Consider the following 19,350-nt stretch of genomic DNA (forward strand, 5'->3'; position numbering starts at 1 on the left):
ATACTTGGCTGCTGTTGGGTGCAGAGTTCGGTATATGTATATGAGATCAAGTTGGTTGATTGTAGCTTTTAGCTCTTCCGTGTCTTTGTTGAGCTTCTCTCTGGATGTTCTGTCCTTCACTGAAAGTGGTGTGTTGAAGTCTCCTACTACTATTGTGGAGCTGTCTATCTCTCTTTTCAGTGCTGTTAGAGTTTGTTTTTTGTATTTTGGGGCCCTGTCGTTGGGTGCATAAATATTTATCATAGTTATGTCCTCCTGGTGTATTGACCCTTTAATCATTATATAGTGTCCTGCTTTATCCTTTGTGGTGGATTTTACTTTAAAGTCTATTTTGTCAGAGATTGATACTGCCACTCCTGCTCTTTTTTGAGTGTTGTTTGCTTGATATATTTTTTCCATCCTTTAAGTTTTAGTTTGTTTGTGTCTTTAAGTGTAAAGTGTGTCTCTTGTAGGCAGTATATAGACAGATCGTGTTTTTTTATCCAATATTCCTCTCTCTGTTTCTTTACTGGTGCATTTAGTCCATTTACATTCAGTGTAATTATTGATAGGTATGAGTTTAGTGCTGTCATTTTGATGTCTTTTTTTGTGTGTTGTTCACAGTTTCTTTGTTCCACTTAATTTTCTGTGCTGAGCCCTTTTTCTTCATGTATTTTCTTTTCATCTTTTTCATTGTTGTTGATTTTGTGTTTGCTGAGTCTTTATATTTTTCTAATTTTTTATTTTGACTTGTAGGATTGTTAGTTTTCTTTGTGGTTACCTTAATATTTACCCTTATTTTTCTAAGTTTATACCAGTCTTTTGTTTCTTTATATTGCCTTGACTTCCTCTCCATATGCAAAATCTATGTCTACATTTTTTAAGTCCCTCTTTTTTGTTTTAATGTTGTCATCTTTTACATACTGACATCTGTTTCCTTATTTTCAGTGTTTTAGCTTTGATTTACTTACGTGACTTCCCTATCTGGGTTGATATCTGCTTGCTTTGTCCTGTGTTCTAGTGTTGGGTGGTTATCTGATGTTACAGATTTTCTAACTGGAGGAGTCCCTTTAGTATCTCTTGTAATTTTTGCTTTGTTTTTGCAAATTCCCTAAATTTCTGTTTATCTGGAAATGCCCTCATTTTGCCATCGTATTTGAGAGACAGTTTTGCTGGATATATAATTCTTGGCTGGCAGTCTTTTCCTTCAAGGCTTGATATATGTCATCCCATTGCCTTCTTGCCTGCATGATTTCTGCTGAGTAGTCCGAGTTTATTCTTATTGAGTCTCCTTTGTAGATGACTTTCCATTTATCCCTAGCGCTCTGAAAATTGTCTCTTTATCTTTGGTTTTGGCAAGTTTGATTATAATATGTCTTGGTGACTTTCTTTTGGGAACTACCTTATGTGCGGTTCGATGAGCATCTTGGATAGATATCTTGTCATCTTTCATGATAGCAGAGAAGTTTTCTGCCAACAAATCTTCAGCAATTCTCTGTGTATTTTCTGTTACCCTCCCCTTTTCTGGTACTCCAGTCACTCGTTAGTTATTCCTCTTGATAGAGTCCCACATAATTCTTAGGGTTTCTTCATTTTTTTAATCCTTTTTTCTGATTTTTTCCTCAAATAAGTTGATGTCAAGTGCTTTCTCTTCAATCTCACTAATTCTGACTTCCATTGCCTCAGTTCTGCTCCTATGACTTTCTATTGAGTTGTCTAATTCTGAAATTTTATTGTTACTCTTCCGGATTTCTGATTGCTGTCTCTCTATGTATTCTTGCAGCCTGTTAAAGTTGTCATTATGCTCTTCTCTAATCTTTTATATTTCCTTTATTGCTATTCTGTGTTTTGCTTGATTTCCTTCCTAATTTCTTGAAGAGTTCTGTATGTTAATCTTTTGTATTCGGCCTCTGGTAATTCCAAGAAATCTTCCTCCTCTGGAAAACTTCTAGTTTATTTTGGGAGCTTGCTGAAGCCATCATTGTCTGCCCCTTTATGTGATTTGATATTGACTGTTGTCTCTAAGCCATCGATAAGTTATTATATTTATTTACTTTATGTTTGCTTACGGTGTTCTAGCTCTTGTTTTGTTTTGATATGCCCAAATAGGCTGCTCATATGAGCTAGTTTGATTACTGGCACCTTTGAAGCTCTAATGTCCTGCTACGAGGTGGGTAGATCTGTTACTAGGTATGTGAGCTCAGGAGTAGGCCCACTCCTCCTGTGTGGATTCAGCTCAGGTGCCCAGGTGATAGCCACCAAGTGTGTGGTGTAGCTCTCACTTACAGTCCTAGACAGGCATGAGTGATTGGTATAGGCACAGGCATCTAGCTGCAGCAGGCGGATACACTCTGAGCAAGGCAAGGGGCAGATGGTTGCCCCCAAGTGTCCAGGAGGAAGGCGTGTCCCTGTTCCCTAGAGTGCATAGATGGGTTGGTTTTGCAGCTAGACTATGAGCACCTAATGCTGTTGGCTGTAAGGACTGGGGGGCACCTCTTTTTCATGGGCCCCTCTTGCAGGTGGCTAGGTGGCATGGGTGGAGCCACCGTCCTCAGGCCCCTGATGTCAGTAGGTGAAGACCCTGCTTAATGCGCAGAGCAGTGTCAAATGTAACGGACCTGCCACTTCACAGCTAAAACAGTTGAAGTTAGACATCCAGTGTATACCCTGTTGTACTGAAGTAATGAGGGCCTACGCTGTTGAAATGGGCCCACACAGGTCTATGCAGGGGGAAAGGCACTGAAAGCCTGTGGATCCATTATGCCTGTGCCTAGGCAAAGGAGCTGTGCCTACCCTGGGTTCCTGGCTTAGAGGAGCTGGCGGTTTATTTTTTCCCATTTGTTAATTTGTTCACTCTCCAAGGCAGGGAGAATGGCTCCAGGCATGTGACTGATCCTACTTCTGGCCCAGTGGACTCAGCAATTGCTGAATGCAGTCCAGGACCTGGTGCAGAGCAGGGAGTGGGGAGGTAAATGGGAGAGAGGTTTTTCCCTAAGGGGGGTGTTTTTGATCCGCACGGTAGGCCGTACACAATTACTTATCTTTCACCGGATCAAGGGCTGGTTCTCACTGGTTTTGGGTGGCCATGTAGACTCTCTGGCGCTGAGTCTCTCCTGGTGCAGAAAATGCGCCTCCCGAGTACCGATGCTTGCCTGCCTCACCGCTCCCCCTGAGCTGATCAGGCCTGAAGGGCTCAGGCTCTCACCAGGTCAAGTCTGGCAACTCCTCGCTGCTTCTGAACCGTCTCTCCCTCCATCTGCCACTCCGTCTGGTTTCTCAACTTTTCCTTTGATATTCAGGGCTCCCAGATTGCCATATATAATCAAATCACTTGTTTTTTCGGGTCTTTGTTGTAAGAGGGTCCACCGGAAGCGTCTGACTAGTCTGCCATCTTGGCCCCACCTCTCTCTCTTTTTTTTTAAACTGTTTATTTTTAAAAAGTTATTTTTACAGGTCAAATTTGACACGTTTTTTTCAAAATATAATAGCAGCAATGGTAAATACTTTCATTGCAAGTGTCAATTTCTAACTAATCAGTAGTGGCTATATGCATGTTGAGTTAAGAAAGATTCTGAGACTGAGTCTGACTTCTCAGAAAAGACAGTTATCATTGCATAATAGTGTCTTCTAGGGATGCAAGATAGAGAAGTGGCCGTGTAAGTCGTGTATTTACCATCCCTGGATAATAGGAAGAAGAGTTCACATTTATAATATCTTTTTAGAGATTACTAGAAACATACTAGTCTAAGCTAAAAATATTGTTTAGCTGAAAATAAAGACCATGTTAACACTTAACCATTGTATCTATCCTGTAGGTTAATGCATCACGTCAAGAAGCCAAACTGATGGAGGAGTGTGATCTTCTCATTGAGATCATTCAGCAAAGACGACAAATTATTGGAACCAAGATCAAAGAAGGAAAGGTAAGATTTCTAAGGCAGACAATTTCATATTCTCTACCTGGAGAAAACATCATACTCACATTATATTCCGGTGGCTTTGAAAATGATGAACACCCTCTTTTTCTGTCTTTTCTATAATTTCCTCCTTAGTTCAAAAGCAATTTCTTTCTCCGATCCCTTCTTTGTATTCTTGGTATCCTGTGCATGCCTCCAGCACAAGGGCTTCTCCATTGCACACCTCTAGGGAGCAGTATGGAGGTCTTAGCTACCATAGCCATTGTTTTCCATCTATCTCTTCTCTATAATTTTGATGGACTTCATCAAAATTTAAAACTTCTCCTCAAAAGGCACTATTAAGAGAATAAAATGATTAGCCACAAACTGGCAGAAAATATTATTTCCAAAAATAAGCCAATGAAAACTCTGGGGATCACAACAGTCCGATCCGATTGTACACAGGGTCACCGTGAGTCAGGCTGACTTGACGCTGGAAATCTGAGGAACCAGGCAGGGAGAGCAAGTATGGGCAAGGGGCCCCATTGAGGGGCTTGGGGCCCTACAGGTGGTGACAGGGCAGTCTGAGGGCACTGAGTGAAGAGGAGGCTGGTGGGCCCCCTCTCAGAAGTGGGGACCTGGAGGAAGAATCTTGCAGAATGGTGGAGACCATGAAGGTAAATGGCATCCACCTCATTCCTTTGCCTACGTCTGTCTCTGGGGCCAACCACAAGGCTGTTAAACTTGGTGTAAACCATCTCACTGCAAATCCTCCAACTGAGGAGCTTGCCAAGCAGGTGATGTTACACATGAATACATACTGGCAATTCCTGCTCTCAGACTGTTGTTCGCTCTTTGAAATAAATAGCTTGACAGCGTTAAGAGTTGGACAGCCTTGGGAGGCACAAGCCCAAAGGCTCCCAGGGAAAGCCTTTTCTTCTTTTTTCAGTGGTAGGGGATAAGTTTCATGTCAGCACATGGAAAGCTGACGGCATCCACCAGATTAAGCAAGTTGTACGTTTACCATTCAGACACCTATCTGTGGTAAACTACTGAAGGCCACAGCTAAACAAGATAAGAGTCCCTTCTCTTCACTGCCTTTTAGCTACTGGAAATCTCAAAAATGTAAGAGAATTAACTGGGACTAAATGTATCGGCTTTCCACAGCCTCAAAGAAGCACTGAGTACTGGCCTCATCATCAGTTTAGATATATATGTTAATTGAAGATTAATTGAACACCGCAGTGTTGGAGTATGTATACTACACATACATACACACACACATATGTAAAAGCTTTTAAAATGCATTGAAGATAAAAGGATGCTTTCGAAAGAGTGTATAAAGTATAATAAGGGGCACATAAAATTATAAACAGGCCTGTGTCCCCATTAAAGGGAGATTCCAACAGCAAAATATTTCCATGATGGGTATAAAGCGAATTCTAAGTTACAATGTGACAAGCTCACTTCCTGAAGGAAAAATGAACAGAGTCAACTGGGAAAACTTTCCCCTGCAGCTGTAATTCATCCATATATAGGATCTTCTTATATGTGTGTATCTAGTATTTCTTATAAAATAAAATAAAATTTTATTCCTCTTGTTAGAGTTTAAAAATTACGTATTTGCCTGGTTCTTCAAAGATGTGTGTGTGTGTGTGTGTGTGTGTGTTATGTAATGAGGAAATAAGTATTTTGCTAAATTTTCAGTGTCTGATTTTGACAGTTCTTACCATGTAGGACCGTGTTTCTCAGACTAGTTCAAATCACAGCCATCTGATCAGAATCACTTCACCCAGGGGTCAGCACACTTTGTCTGCAAAGGGCCAGATAGTCAATATTTTAGGCTTTGGGGGCCATACGGTCTCTGTTGCAATCATTCAACTCTGCCCAACATTGTAGCACAAAAGCAGCCTGGATAATTCGTAAACAGATGGGTGTGACTTCGTGCCGATAAAACTTTGTTTACAAAAACAGGTGGTATGCTGGATTTGGCCCCAGGCCATAGTTTGTGGACCTCTAACTTAGACTAGTGTTTTTCTTTCTTTCCTTCTTCTTCGTTTATTTAAAAAAAAAAAAAAAAAAAACTGAACCCATAGTAAGATGTGCGTGTGACTTCCAATCCAACATACGTACACAAGCGAGAAAAAGTTTTACAAAGCACCCTCTGCTATTTTGTTTTCTACTCTCCTCCTTAATTTTATTAATGCTAATCCTGACCTTACTAATGGTTCATCACCTGCAGATCAAAAATCATTCAATGCTGGTTAAAGTGCAAATTCCCACTGCTCTGCCGATTACAACGCCTTAACTAGAATCTTGGTGAGGGGGCCCAAACAGCTAGTTTTTTTGAAAAAGACCCCCAATTAATTCTTCCACATGCCAGGTTTGAGAAGCCCCAATCTGGTGGATCAGATGGAATAGTACCCAAACCACCAAACCCACTGCCCTCGAGTCGATTCCGACTTATAGAGACCCTGTAGGACAGAGTAGAACTGGCCCCATAGGGTTTCCAAGGCTGTAAATCTTTACGGAAGCGGACCGTCACATCTTTCTCCCAAGGAGCCGCTGGTGAGTTCAAACCGCTAGCCGTTCGGTTAGCAGCCGAGCACTTAACCATGTGCCACCAGGGTTCCTAAAGTTAAAACAATGCCCAACAAGTGCTCTCGACAGACCAGTTCTGTATTTTCAAAGGCTTGCTTCTGTGTAGGGTGTTTTTTGTTTGTGGGTTTTTTTTTTCTCTTTCCCTTATGTCACTTTAATGTCCAGCATCATGATAAAAGAAGAAAATGGAATTCAAAAAAAGAAACTGGAGTTCAAACATGGTCATATTTATAATCTGTGTAGTCACTAATGGACATAACCAAACCATACATGATTGAGATAAAAAATTATTCTAAAGAAATATTTTGACCTATTTTATTTCTTTAGTTAAAGAATTGTATTAAACATCCTCAATTCTGTCATATATTTTAAAGCATTCTTCTTGTTGTGTGATTAAATATGCCAATCACTTCATTGCTCTGGGGACTCTAAATTATTTTTCCTTCTGGAATTTTCCTTCCTCTGACAGTTTCTTCTGAATGTGTTCTAATAGCCTGAACTGGACTGAATGCCTTTCTTAGCTTTGCCTCTAGATATGATGATGTCAAAAGCTAAATTCTATTTTGTGTAAAATAAGCGTTATTTTATTCGACTAATGAACACTGTTAATCCGCTGGGAGAAGTCACTATAATTATGACGAGTTAAATCTTTTACCAGGCTCAAGATCACATACTATTTGCCCAAACGTTTTAACACTTCATTTTCTGACCCCTTACTTTTAGGAATTTTTCTCACCTTTGCACTGAAATATTGTGGCTGCTGCTTCTCAATTCAGCATTAATTTCCTTCGCTTCCTGTAGCTCATAGCTGGGGTTGGACGGTCCTCAGAGGCCTTCAGTTTTGACACCTCTTTCCTTCCTTTTCCTCGATTAGAGCTATACAGGAATGATAATGACGACTTCGCGAAAGAAGGAATGTCTTAGAGTTAGCAGGAATTTTGGAAGGAGTCTGGGCCAGCCTTGTGTGTAAGACAGATTAACTGGCCTCCTCCCTACCCTTTTGCCCAGGGCTGTTTTCCATTCCAGAATGATCTTAAAGCCAGCCAAGACCTGTCCAAGGGTGTGTGGATGGGGTCACTAGGCACACGGCGCTTCCAATTAGCACTCTAATTTTAACTTGGCTTCTGGCCAGCGGACTTCATCTCACAGCAGATTCCAAGCACCAAAGGGAACAGTCAAGTGCATTACCTTGGTCTTATCTTGGGCCTGCCCCAGAGGTTTTGGTCAATTAAGTCTGAGGGTCATTTCGAGCAAGACAGAATCAGGATATGGAATGGAGGTTGTGAACCAAACCTGCAGTGTTATCCCAACTGGAAAAGGCTTATCAAAATAGTTCTGAGTTATCAAGGAAGCACAAAGTGCCTGGAAATGACGTTCCCAGACTGGGGAAATGGCCCAGCTGTGCTTTTTTTGGCTTTCTCTCATCTGCTCCACAGGAAAGAGATTAATCAATGGAAAAAACGCTCCCTTTCTGTTAATTAACACATGGGTTTTAGATAGTGTGGGAAATAGCAATGCCTAATGCTTTCACATCACAATTTTATTACATGGATCGCAAAGAACTTTTTAGAAAGTGGTTTTGACTTCAGCCACAAATTCACACCTATCGAGGTGTTTTATTTTATTCATGGCCCAGCTGAAACACTAGAGGCAGAAAATTCCAGAGTTCCCTAAGGTCTTCAAGTAATTGTGTGGACTAATCCAGGGAGGAGGTCTGGTGACCCTATGTAACTTACCACCAGGCAACACCTCTTTTTTTCCCATCAACAGGGAAGCAATTCACAATTCAGTGTTTCCTCATAAAACAAATTAGCAACACTTCTCCAAGGCGATAAAGACTATCTAAGACGAGAGTACCATAACGGGGCGTTCCATGTTTCAGTGTCTCCCGATGCCACTTGGTGAACTTTGGTTGAAGGATAGCTTACATCCACCACAGTGCACACATCGGGAGTGTCCAGCTGGTACATTTTCACTCAGTGAGTCTCCCCAGGTAACCATCTCCTTGCCTCTTTTGTTCAAGGTGGTGAGGCTCCGGAAACTGGCTCAGCAGATCGCCAACTGCAAGCAGTGCATTGAGCGGTCAGCATCACTCATCTCCCAGGCGGAACATTCTCTGAAGGAGAACGACCATGCCCGCTTCCTGCAGACTGCTAAGAATATCACCGAGAGGTGAGGGCAGGGGCTGCTGGGAGTTCTCAGCTACTGGGCTCTTGTATCTGGAATGCGATTGGTTAGCCTTGCCCTCGCCTTCCTTTTGTTCTCAACTGGAGGACTGAGTACCGGAAAGAATAGAGGCTTGGGATTGTTTTGTTCCAGCAAAAGATGCTTGACTTTGACATGTCAAAACCCTTTCAGTAACAGCCTGGAGTTCAAGGCCTTTGAAACAAGAGTCCACCAGTTCAAAAGAATTAAATCAGCCTGCTTTTGGGGAGCGGGGGGCGGGAGAAAGCTTATGATGTCACAAAAACAGCCTTTATTGAGACTCTCAGACCTGATCTTATCGTGTGCTTGATAACAAAGAATCAAAATGAAAGCAAACAACATAAAAGGGAATCTTTTCTTCTATCCCAGGACTCATCTATTAAAAAAAAAAACACACAGATGTTGTTCTCTGTTAGTCTATTATTTGACTGAGAAACTTCACCTCTTCTGAACAGGTCAAGGCCGACTCATGTAGGAGAGAAAAGACCAAACTGTCTATAGCAATTCCAGTGAATCCAAAGAGAAGCACTAGACTGGGCCGGTTATACCCATTGCCATGTCAATGACATCTCCCACCAATGCCAGTGACCTTGTCTTTTCATTCATTTTAGTTTTCAGAGTCAACTGCTCTTGCCCCAAAGCAATAATAGAGTCCTATCACTAGAAGACCCCAGATAGCTCATTCATGCTGATCCCCTGACTTCTAGGTTCCAAGTGTTGAATTATCTTTGCTGCTTTCATTTGGACTTCATTCAGTTCCTCTAAATTCATCCTAAAGTTAAATACTGCAAGCAGTACACTGATACTTCAGTGTACCCCGAATACTCCAATAGACAGTGTTGACACTTATGTCATGGTTTCCGACTGGGATCCAAGAGTACTTTTCTCCAGCTATAAATTGTGCAATGTCCCGATGAAGTGGCTGTTGCCAGTTGCATTTCTCAGCCATCCCTAAAAAAGTCAATCAAGTATTTGTCGTTGTTAGCTACCATCAAGTCGGCCCCTACTCATGACAACCCCATACACAACAAAACAAAATGTTGCCTGGTTCTGCGCCATCCCCATGACCAGTGGTAGATCGGACTGCTGTGATCCATAGGATTTTCATTGGCCTACTTTCAGGAGTAGATTGCCAGGCCTTTCTTCCTAGTCTGTCTTAGTCTAGAAGCTCTGCTGAAACCTGTTCAGCATCATAGCAACATGCAAACCTCCACTGACAGACAGTAGTGGCTGCATATGAGGTGCGTTGGCCAGGAACTGAGCTTGGATCTCCCGCATGGAAGACGAGAATTCTACCTCTGAACCACCAGTGCCTCCCCATAAATGTTAACTGGATCTATATTTTCATATCTCAATATGTCAGTCAACCCCTCCTTGTCTCTCTTCCTTCCAATCTTAGTCTCTGTCTGCCTGCCTCTATTCTTCAGCCTGTCACTTAAAATTCTTCTGTAGGATAGAACTTTCTAGTTCTCTGTTTCTTATCACATCAGCCTTGGCTGTGGTTCCTGTACCCTTCCCAACCATCTTTATCCTTCTACTCAAATGGGGAAATCCCAGTAGCAACTTTTTTTTCCCAGTAACAACTTTGAATCCTGCAGGAATTCCAAAAGTGAGACTTAACATACAATTTTTCTGCATTATTAAGGCACTGGAAGGGGGTATATTATTCTGCCATTGGAATCAAAACGGCAAAAATGTCTTTAATTCGGAAACATCCAAAGAACCTAAAGGAGAAAGAGCATCAAACCATCTGTGGTAGGAGCTACTTATGCTCTGAAATCAACTGTTGAGCTCTGCTCTAAGTGTGGAGTAGTCATGGGTAGCATTGGGGCTGCTCCTTAGCATGACCAAGTCTGCTTTTGTTCGAATGCTCCAAGGGGGCAGGAACTTGGCCATCTGTTTGCACCACAATAACCCCAACATACAGCAAACTGCCTGCCTGCATGAACGAATCTATAAAACAGGGCCAACTATCCTACCTAATATGGTGGTTGTAGGGATAAAATGAAATAATGTAATAAAAATATAAGCACAATTCCTGGCACATGGGGACCATACAAACAGTGCTAATTCCATTCCTTTCCGCCTCACTAAGATGACTACAGATAAAACATATACAATATTCTCAAACTGCGCCAGCATGTAGGTCTTTGGTGTGATCATTTATGCACCCTTATAAAATCATGCCAAAAAAAAAAAAAACTGGTCACCAAATCCAATCTTAAGAAAGTTGATCTACTGCTTATGAGAAATCTAAAAGTAAAATCATGTTGAGCGGCAAATTATCTGTATCAAGAGAGTGGCTAAAGAAAATTCCTTCTGAACTGTGCCCCCTTTTCAGAACATCCCTGAGCTTCTTGAGAGTCCCTGGATGGTGCAAATGGTTAAAGTCAATTCCAACTCATGGTGACCCAGTGTGTGTCAGAGTACAACTGTGCTCCATAGGGGTTTCAGCGGCTGATTTTTCAGAATTAGATCACCAGTCCTTCATTCTAAGGTGCCTCTGTGTGGTTTCAAACTGCCAACCCTTCAGTGAGTAGCCAAGCGTATTAACCATTTATCCCACCCAGGGTCTCCATCTTGGAGATGAGGGGCATCAAATTAGAAATAGAAACAAACATCTGTGGCAGTGATTAGTGGTCCAGAGAGTAATGTGCACCCCACCTTCTTAGCATCAGGATGGAAGCCTATGTTCTTATGTACACTAGTATGTTAAGAAGAGCTTAACACACATACGGACAAGTGCATACACACGCACGCACGCGCACACACAGACGTGACTATAAAGCAGGAAACTGAGAAAGTGCCATAGCACTAAGAACCCTGGTAGATTTTGACAACTTATCAGAAAGGCCAGAAGATGGGCCACAAGGATTTGAGGGAACAAAAAAACACGGCCACAAATGTTGAAGTTGGCTGAGTTCCCTTTGCCTGTCACTCCAATGGAGAATTTGAAATGGTAGCCAGAGATATGTATCTTTCCTGCCATCAAAAAAATATATAGGTGTTAAAAGCCCGAATAATCTCCAAAGATTCTGGCTGTCAGTCTTTGCCTCCCAGTCTTCAGAGCTCTCTCAGGTTCCCACCATCAAGATGGCAGGCATTTTTAGCAGTGCCACTTGACTGAAGCATTTTTTTTATTTGATTTGGGGGGGACTATAGAACCAGGTATGGGGCAGTTCTGTCCTGTCACATGGGATCACTGGGAGTCAAAAATAACTCAACGGCACCTAACAACAACAACAATATCGAACCAGGAGGAACTCGAGAAGAAAATCTATTTTGGATGAGTCTTCTGCCACCGGGCAGAGGGAGGTCAGAAGCCCGATGGTTTGTGTTCAGAGCCATTGCGATCCTCTAATCTGTTGAGCACAAGGTCTGTGCCCTACGTGAACAGCAGAAACATGCAGTTGAAAGTTAGGCACCTGTTTCAATGTAATTCAATGCACTTCTCCCTGCTGGACACCACAAAACAGAATCAGCTGGGTCGTTCCCTCTGAACATTTTATTTGAAGTGGGCAAATGGCACCATAGTATTCCTTTGAAATTTTCTGCATTGATGCAAATATCTTGAGCTCTTTTGTATGTGGCATACTAGAAGTAGTTGGAAGGTATTTGTTGAATCCTTGTTTAATAAGTCTGTGACCTTGTCTTGGTTACCTAGTGCTGCCATAACAAAAGGTATCACAAGTGAGTGACTTTAAAGAACAGAAATTTATTTTCTCACAGTTTTGAGGCTAGAAGTCCAAATTAGGGTCTTGGCCATGTCGATTCTTTCTGTGGGGCTCTCTCCAACTTTCTAGTCTGCCAGCAATCCTTGGTGTTGCTTTGCTTGTAGGTGATCCTCATATGGCATCTGTTTTCCCCCGTGTATGTGTCTGTGTCTATTCTGCTCTTTTTATAAGATACCACTCAAAAGGGATTAGGTTTAGGACCCACTCTATTCTGGTGTGATCTCTTTAACATAACAAAAGAAAATCCTTGTTTCCAAAGGGGGTCGTGTTCACAGGTATAGGGGTTAGGACTTCAACATAACTTTTTGGGGTACACAATTCAATCCATAACAAACTCTGAGTTTGGAGCACTTTTTCTGTTTACAGATGATAAAGACAGCATTTTCTGAGTACATTTTGAAGATCTGTGAAAAATGCCTAACAGCCATCCCCTCAACCATTAGTAGTAACAATGATTAGCCCAATTCCCTTGGGTGCAATATTGAGCCAACAAAATCACACAACTCTGCTGTCTAGTGCTTCTTGGTGAAAGGGTCAGGAGGTGAGGTTAAATTCTCCACCCTCAACCAAACACTTGAAACCTTTCTTTCCAGGGTTTATGCCTCTTCAAATTTTCATCAGTGGATCCCAATATCACTCCAATGATGACATTGTTGATTCACCTCTTTCCTTCCTTCCCTCCCTCCCATCTACATGTGTAGAATATTGCACATGTGCCGGAAATGCCGCAACTATCGTTAACTTGATTTCTAAAGATTTAGAGCATTTCGCAGGTATAAATTTTTATATAATAAGCTTTATTTTTCAGAGCAGTTTTAGATTTACAGAAAAATTGTGTAGAAAGTACAGAGTTCCCATATAGCCCCTCCGCCCCATACACATAGTTTCCCCTATTATTAACATCTTACATTGGTGTGGTACATTTGCTACGATTGATGAACCAATACTAACACGTTATTGTTAATTAAAGTCCATAGCTTACATCAGGGCTCACTCTTTTGTGTTGTACAGTCCTACGGGTTTTGACAAATGCATAATGTCATGTGCCCACCATTATAGTATCACATAGAATAGTTTCACTGCCCTAAAAATGCCCTGGGCTCCACCTCTTCACCCCTCTGTCCCTCCTTCCCCACCCCTGAACCCCTCGCCACCGCTGATCTTCTCACTGTCTCTATAGTTTTGCCTTTTCCTGAATGCCCTGTAGTTGGAGTCATACCATGTTTGTCTTTTCAGACTGGCTTCTTTCACTTAGCAATATGTGTTTAAGGTTCTTCCACATCTTTCTGTAGCTTGATAGTTCGTTTCCTTTTTATTGCTGAATACTATTCCACTGTATGGACGCACCACAGTTTGTTTATTCATTCGCCTATTGAAGGACATCTTGGTTGCCGCTAGTTTTCAGAACTGCTGAATAAAGCTGCCATAAACTTTCATGTGCAGATTTCACAGGTGTAATTTTTATAGTAAAGGTATATTATCTTTGTAGAATCTGAAGTTTTGAAGAGCCGTTAAGAGACCTAAGAAGAGATACCACCCTGGAGGTGATAACTAGGCTGAAATTTTTCTTGATTAAATGGAAGTGCACAAACCTGGAATTCGCCTCCTGGCTGCTGTCAGCCAGGTTTGTGACCTTGTCACAATGCTCTTATTTAGAAAACGAATAATAATCTAGATTTAGAGCTAGATTATTTCAGAGTCATTTCTTTGCTCTAAAATTGACAGTGCCTTACACGGTACCCTGCACATAAAACCAACCAGTTGCTATGGAGTCTTTTCTAACTCCTGGTGACCCCATGCGTTTCAGAGTAGAACCGTGCTCCATTGGGTTTTCAATGGCTGGATTTTCAGAAGTAGATCACCAGGCTCCTCTGGGTGGACTTAAATCTCCAACCTTTCTGTTAGCAGCCCAGCGTGTTAACCATATGCACCACCCAGGGGCTCCACCCTGCATATAGTAGCTCCTTAGTAAGCGTTGTTTACCGAATTTAACAAAATTGTCAAAAACAAGATTACAAATCCAACATGGCTTGATATGCTCAGAAGTGGTGTGCTTCGTGCTGAAATTCTCTTGTTTTAAGCAAATCGCTCACATTTTTCAATCAGTTAAAATATTCTGCAATAACTGAACTTATCAAATCAACTTGAGAGTACATAGAAGGAGATTGATTCATACCAATGCTTTGCTTTCTAGTTTGCAAGGGGAGACCTCTAACCAGAAAGAGAAATGGTGCATCCTCTAGGGAATTTGTGAGAATGCTCATGAATATTTTCCACGGCATCTGCTGGGAATATGGTGCAAGAAAATGAATACAAGGAGGACAAAAAAGCCAGACCCAAACTTGTTTTTTAAAGTTTATTTTAGAGAGAGGCTAGGAGTTGATCAAACTAGTCCGATATCTGGAAACATTTTTTTTTTTTTAATCTTTACTTTGCCTGTTATGCAGTTTGAAACGTTGGGGACTCTCTTCTTTGAAGCCGGGCAGGGCCTGGGTCTGAAAGGAACAAACAGTTTTCCAGACAGATGTGTGAAGAAATGCCTGGAGCGACATGCTTCTCCAGAGTTAGATGTGACCGGGCCAGGCTGTTAAATACACAGCAACATGAAATATGAATATTTGCTCACCTCCAGGGGAATTGGTTTTCGCCAGTAAAAAAGGAACGGAACAAAGCCATTCTGTTGTTGTCCCAGTTTCTTTGCCTTTTTGTAAAAACTTGCATTCATTTGTTTTGTCTTAATATGTTATGCCCTGCCAAGATTATTCTTAAGCCTCATGTGTAAAAACAGCACTATTTTAAAAAAACTTTTTAATTATTGTGGTTTTGTATGTATATATATAACAAAACATTTGCCATTTCAATCATTTTCATGTGTACAATTCAATGACATTAATTACATTTGCCAGGTTGTGCAAGCATCACCAATGTCCGATTGCAATAACTCCCCCTTTCCCCTTCCCATCAGCCCCCAGTGACCACTAATAGACTTTGGGCTCTATGCACTTGCTTATTCTAGATATTTCATATAAATGGAATCATACAATATTTGCCTTTTTATGTCTGACTTATTTCACTCAATATGATGTTTTCAAGGTTTGTCTATGATGTAGCTTGTATGTCAGGACCTTAGTTTCTCTTTATGGCTGAATAATAGTCCATTGTATGGATAGACCCCATTTTGTTTGTCCAGTCATCTGTTGATGGACCCGTGAGTTGTTTCCACCTTTTGGCTACTGTGAATAGTGCCGCAGTGAACACTGGTGTACAAGTATCTTCTTGAGTCTCTGCTTTCGAGCCTCTCGGGAGTGGAATTGCTAGGTCAATTTTTTTAACGATATTTGTTTTCCTTTTATTTCTTTCATTCCTAAGCAATGATGATGAAAGCCATCTTGACATTTCTAAAAAGTTTTTTTTTTGTTTTTTTTTTTTTGTAATTACAGAGTCTCCATGGCAACTGCTTCCTCCCAGGTTCTAATTCCTGAAATCAACCTCAATGATACATTTGATACCTTTGCCTTAGATTTTTCCCGAGAGAAGAAATTGCTAGAATGCCTGGATTACCTTACAGGTATTATCTTTTATGTTCTCTTTAATATTGTAAACATTCAGTGATACAAACACTTTGCCAAGAGATGAATTTCCTAAAAATCAGAGATATGGGCTTTTGACTTAGGAATGGATACAAGTATTGTCATAAATAATTGCTGTACATTCTTTTTTTTTAACCAAAACAACACAGCTCAAGACTAAATTGGGGACAGGAGAGAAACAAAAATCTTGATCATTAAAAACATGCTTAGCACTATTTCCCTTAACTCTCAGTGTGGGGTATCACAAATAATAGCTCCACTGGCCATCAAGGTAGCGTGGATATTTTTCAGTTCATGTTAGCAAGGCATCTATATCAGTTAGGGTATTCCAGAGCAACAGAACCAATAGAGTGTGTGTGTGTGTGTGCACACACATGTACACACACACATATGTTGTTATTGTTGTTAGTTGCGATCGAGAAGACTCCGACTCACAGCGACCCCATGCACAACAGAACGAAATGTTGCCCAGTCCTGCGCCATCTTCACAATCGTTGGGATGCTCGAGTCCATTGTTGCAGCCACTGTGTATTTTGAGTGCCTTCTAACCTAGGGGGCTCATCTTCTAGCACTATATAGGACAATATTCTGTTGTGATCCACAGGGTTTTCTTTGCCTGATTTTCGGAAGCAGATCACCAGGCCTTTCTTCCTGCTGGTATTTGAAATACCAGTGGCATAGCTTCCAGTATCATAGCATCACACAAGCCACCACAGTATGACAAACTGATAGACAAGTAGTGGACACACACACATGGATGTATATATATATAGAGAGAGAGAGACTGATTTATTGATTGAATCTAAGGAATGGCTCATGAAATTGTGGAGCCTGGCAAGTTGGAAATATATAGGGCAGGCCAGCAGGCTGGAAATTCCAATAGGATTTCTGTGTTATAGTCTTAAGGCAAGATTCCTTCTCTAGGAAAGCTCAGTTTTTGCTCTTAAGGCCTTCAGCTAATTGGATGAGGCCCACCCACGTTATTGAGAGAAATCGCCTTTACTTAAAGTCAACTGTTTGTGAATGTTAACCACGTCTACAAAATACCTTCACAGCAACATCGAGACTAGTGTTTGACCAAACAACTGGGCACTGTAGCCTAGCCAGGTTGACTCATAAAATTAACCCTCACAGCATCTGGCTCACAGTGAGTCGGCAGAGAAAAAGTTGGCAGCTAACTTTGACTGAGCGTCTCCCCTTCTCCAGCCCTTTGTGTTTACGACCTCATTTAATCTTCACAACACCGACTGGAGGTAAGTCTTCCACGCACCACCCATGGTCGTCGAGTCGATTCTGACCCATAGCGACCCTGTAGGACAGAGTAGAACTGCCCCATAGGGTTTCCTAGGCTGTAATCTTTACGGAAGCAGACTGCCACATCTTTCTCCCATGAAGCTACTGGTAGGTTTAAATCGCCAAACTGTCAGTTAGCAGCTGAGTGCTTTAACCACTGCGCCACCAGGGCTCCTTTGGAGGTAAGTATTATAATCCTCATTTTGCAAAGGAGGGAGGTATTCTGACTTGCTGGAGGTCAGATAGCTAAAGAGTGGCAGAACTGGTGTTTGGCTCAGTCTGTACAGACTCCAAAGACCTCCACTTTTTCTAGTAAACGGCTGAATTCCATCTTGGAAATCTATGGCAAATGTAGCAGAAATCCCATTGGAAGTCGAGGTATCATGTTTCAACTCTGTGCTTTTTTGATAGGCATTTTTTTTTGGTCAAGCTTAAAAAAACAAAACCAACAACCAAAAGGAAAACGCCATGCTACTCCTATTCCTTCTAAACTTTTCTTTGCTTTCAACCTCTAAAGCGAGGTCTGGTGAGAATATTTGCTGGTCGAACGTGGACTGTTTCGACGACATTGGTTGAGTTAGCCAAATGCAACTGCTGCTTGTGACTCCAGGAAGGCACAATGTACACAGTGAAGCGAGATGTGCCCTGAGTTCAGGACATGCAGCCTGCGAGAAAACCACCTCTCCAACTTAGCGCAACATCAGCTTCTCAGCTCTCATTCTGGGTGTGCGGGTTTTTAGGAGAGTGGTTGGGAGAGACGGAGCAAGAGAGAGGGAATGGCGTGTGATGTCTTGTGTTGATAGTCTTTGGGTAGAAAACACGGAGTTCTGTATTCGAGGAGCGTATACCCAGAAGAGCAGAGTCTTTTCTTTGCAAGGACCTGCATTCCTGCATTTACGAGGAAGTTGAGTTGTCCCACAAGCTTCTTTTTTATCTTATGTAATTCTCTCTTTCAAACCATACCACTCCTATTAAGGAAGAAAGAAATGGACTCAAAAAGCATTTACAGAAAGGAATTGAATTTGGTTTCAAATATTTGTGAATATAATGCCCTCCTTTTTAAGCTTTTAACTCTGAGATTGACCTCAACCAACACTGTCCATTAGCACTTTCTAGATGAATGGGTATGTTCTATATCGCCACTGGCCAGTATGGTGGTGGCCGTTAGCCACATGGGACTATTGAGAACTCGGAAGGTGGCTAGTGAATTTTTACTTTGATTTCACTTTAATTAAGTTTCATTGAGATTTAAATAGCCCTGTGTGCTAGGGGCTACTGTATTGGACAGTGCAGGTCTCGACTTTCCCAGGCTGAGCTGTTTTTCACTATGACATCCTGTTAAAAATCCCCTTTCTTCTTACATCATTTGGGAATGAGTTTGATCACAAGTAACAGTAAATCCAACTAGCAGTGACCAAACCCATCAAGGAATGTTCGTATCACAGAACCAGGAAAACAGCCGCAGGTGGTCCAGGGCTGGGCAGTGGTTCAGTGATAACCTCAGACCCCAGGCTCTTTTCCTTTTTCTGCTCCGCCGTCTTAATTGTGCTGTCTTTTTGCCGCATAATCGCAATGTGGCTATTCCATCTCTAAGCATCATACTCAAGTTCTAGGCAAAAAGAAGGGGGCAGAGGGTGGACAAAAAGCTCTGCCAGTCAAGTTTGTCCTTCTTTATCAGGAAAATAAAAATATACTTCAAAGACCCACCTAGCAAACCTCCACTTGTGTCTCACGGGCCAGAACCATGTCACAAGGTCATAGGCAAGTGCAGAGGAGACTGGAAAATTAAGTATTTGGCTGAGGAGATGGCCATTTTGTACAAAATAAGCATATCGTTGACAAGAATGTGTCCACTCAATTTCCCAATAATTTTTTAATAGTATTTCAACAATGGATGCCCATTCTAAGCTCTATGTGAATGCAAAAGTGCTGATTAAAGGCAGAAATGTGAAATTTGTTTGCACTGAATGTAATGTGTATACCATATATCATCCTGATGGCTGTTTATGCCAAACTAAAGCCCATATGGGGTACCTGTTATTATGCCTTCTT

At 41.6% G+C, this 19,350-nt stretch overlaps 1 protein-coding gene across 2 annotated transcripts in view; it reads left to right on the forward strand.

Annotated features, from left to right (window-relative positions):
- Positions 1-19,350, forward strand: part of MID1 (midline 1) — a 186,243-nt gene that overhangs the window by 142,797 nt on the left and 24,096 nt on the right. For both annotated transcript variants that reach the window (XM_004386356.1, XM_004386357.2), the window contains 3 exons: positions 3,795-3,902; positions 8,500-8,648; positions 15,856-15,983. In XM_004386356.1, coding sequence (XP_004386413.1) covers positions 3,795-3,902; positions 8,500-8,648; positions 15,856-15,983 — 385 coding nt within the window. The remainder of the gene's footprint in view (positions 1-3,794; positions 3,903-8,499; positions 8,649-15,855; positions 15,984-19,350) is intronic.

This window comes from Trichechus manatus, unplaced genomic scaffold, assembly GCF_000243295.1.
Source record: "Trichechus manatus latirostris isolate Lorelei unplaced genomic scaffold, TriManLat1.0 scaffold00162, whole genome shotgun sequence".
Taxonomy (NCBI): domain Eukaryota; kingdom Metazoa; phylum Chordata; class Mammalia; order Sirenia; family Trichechidae; genus Trichechus; species Trichechus manatus.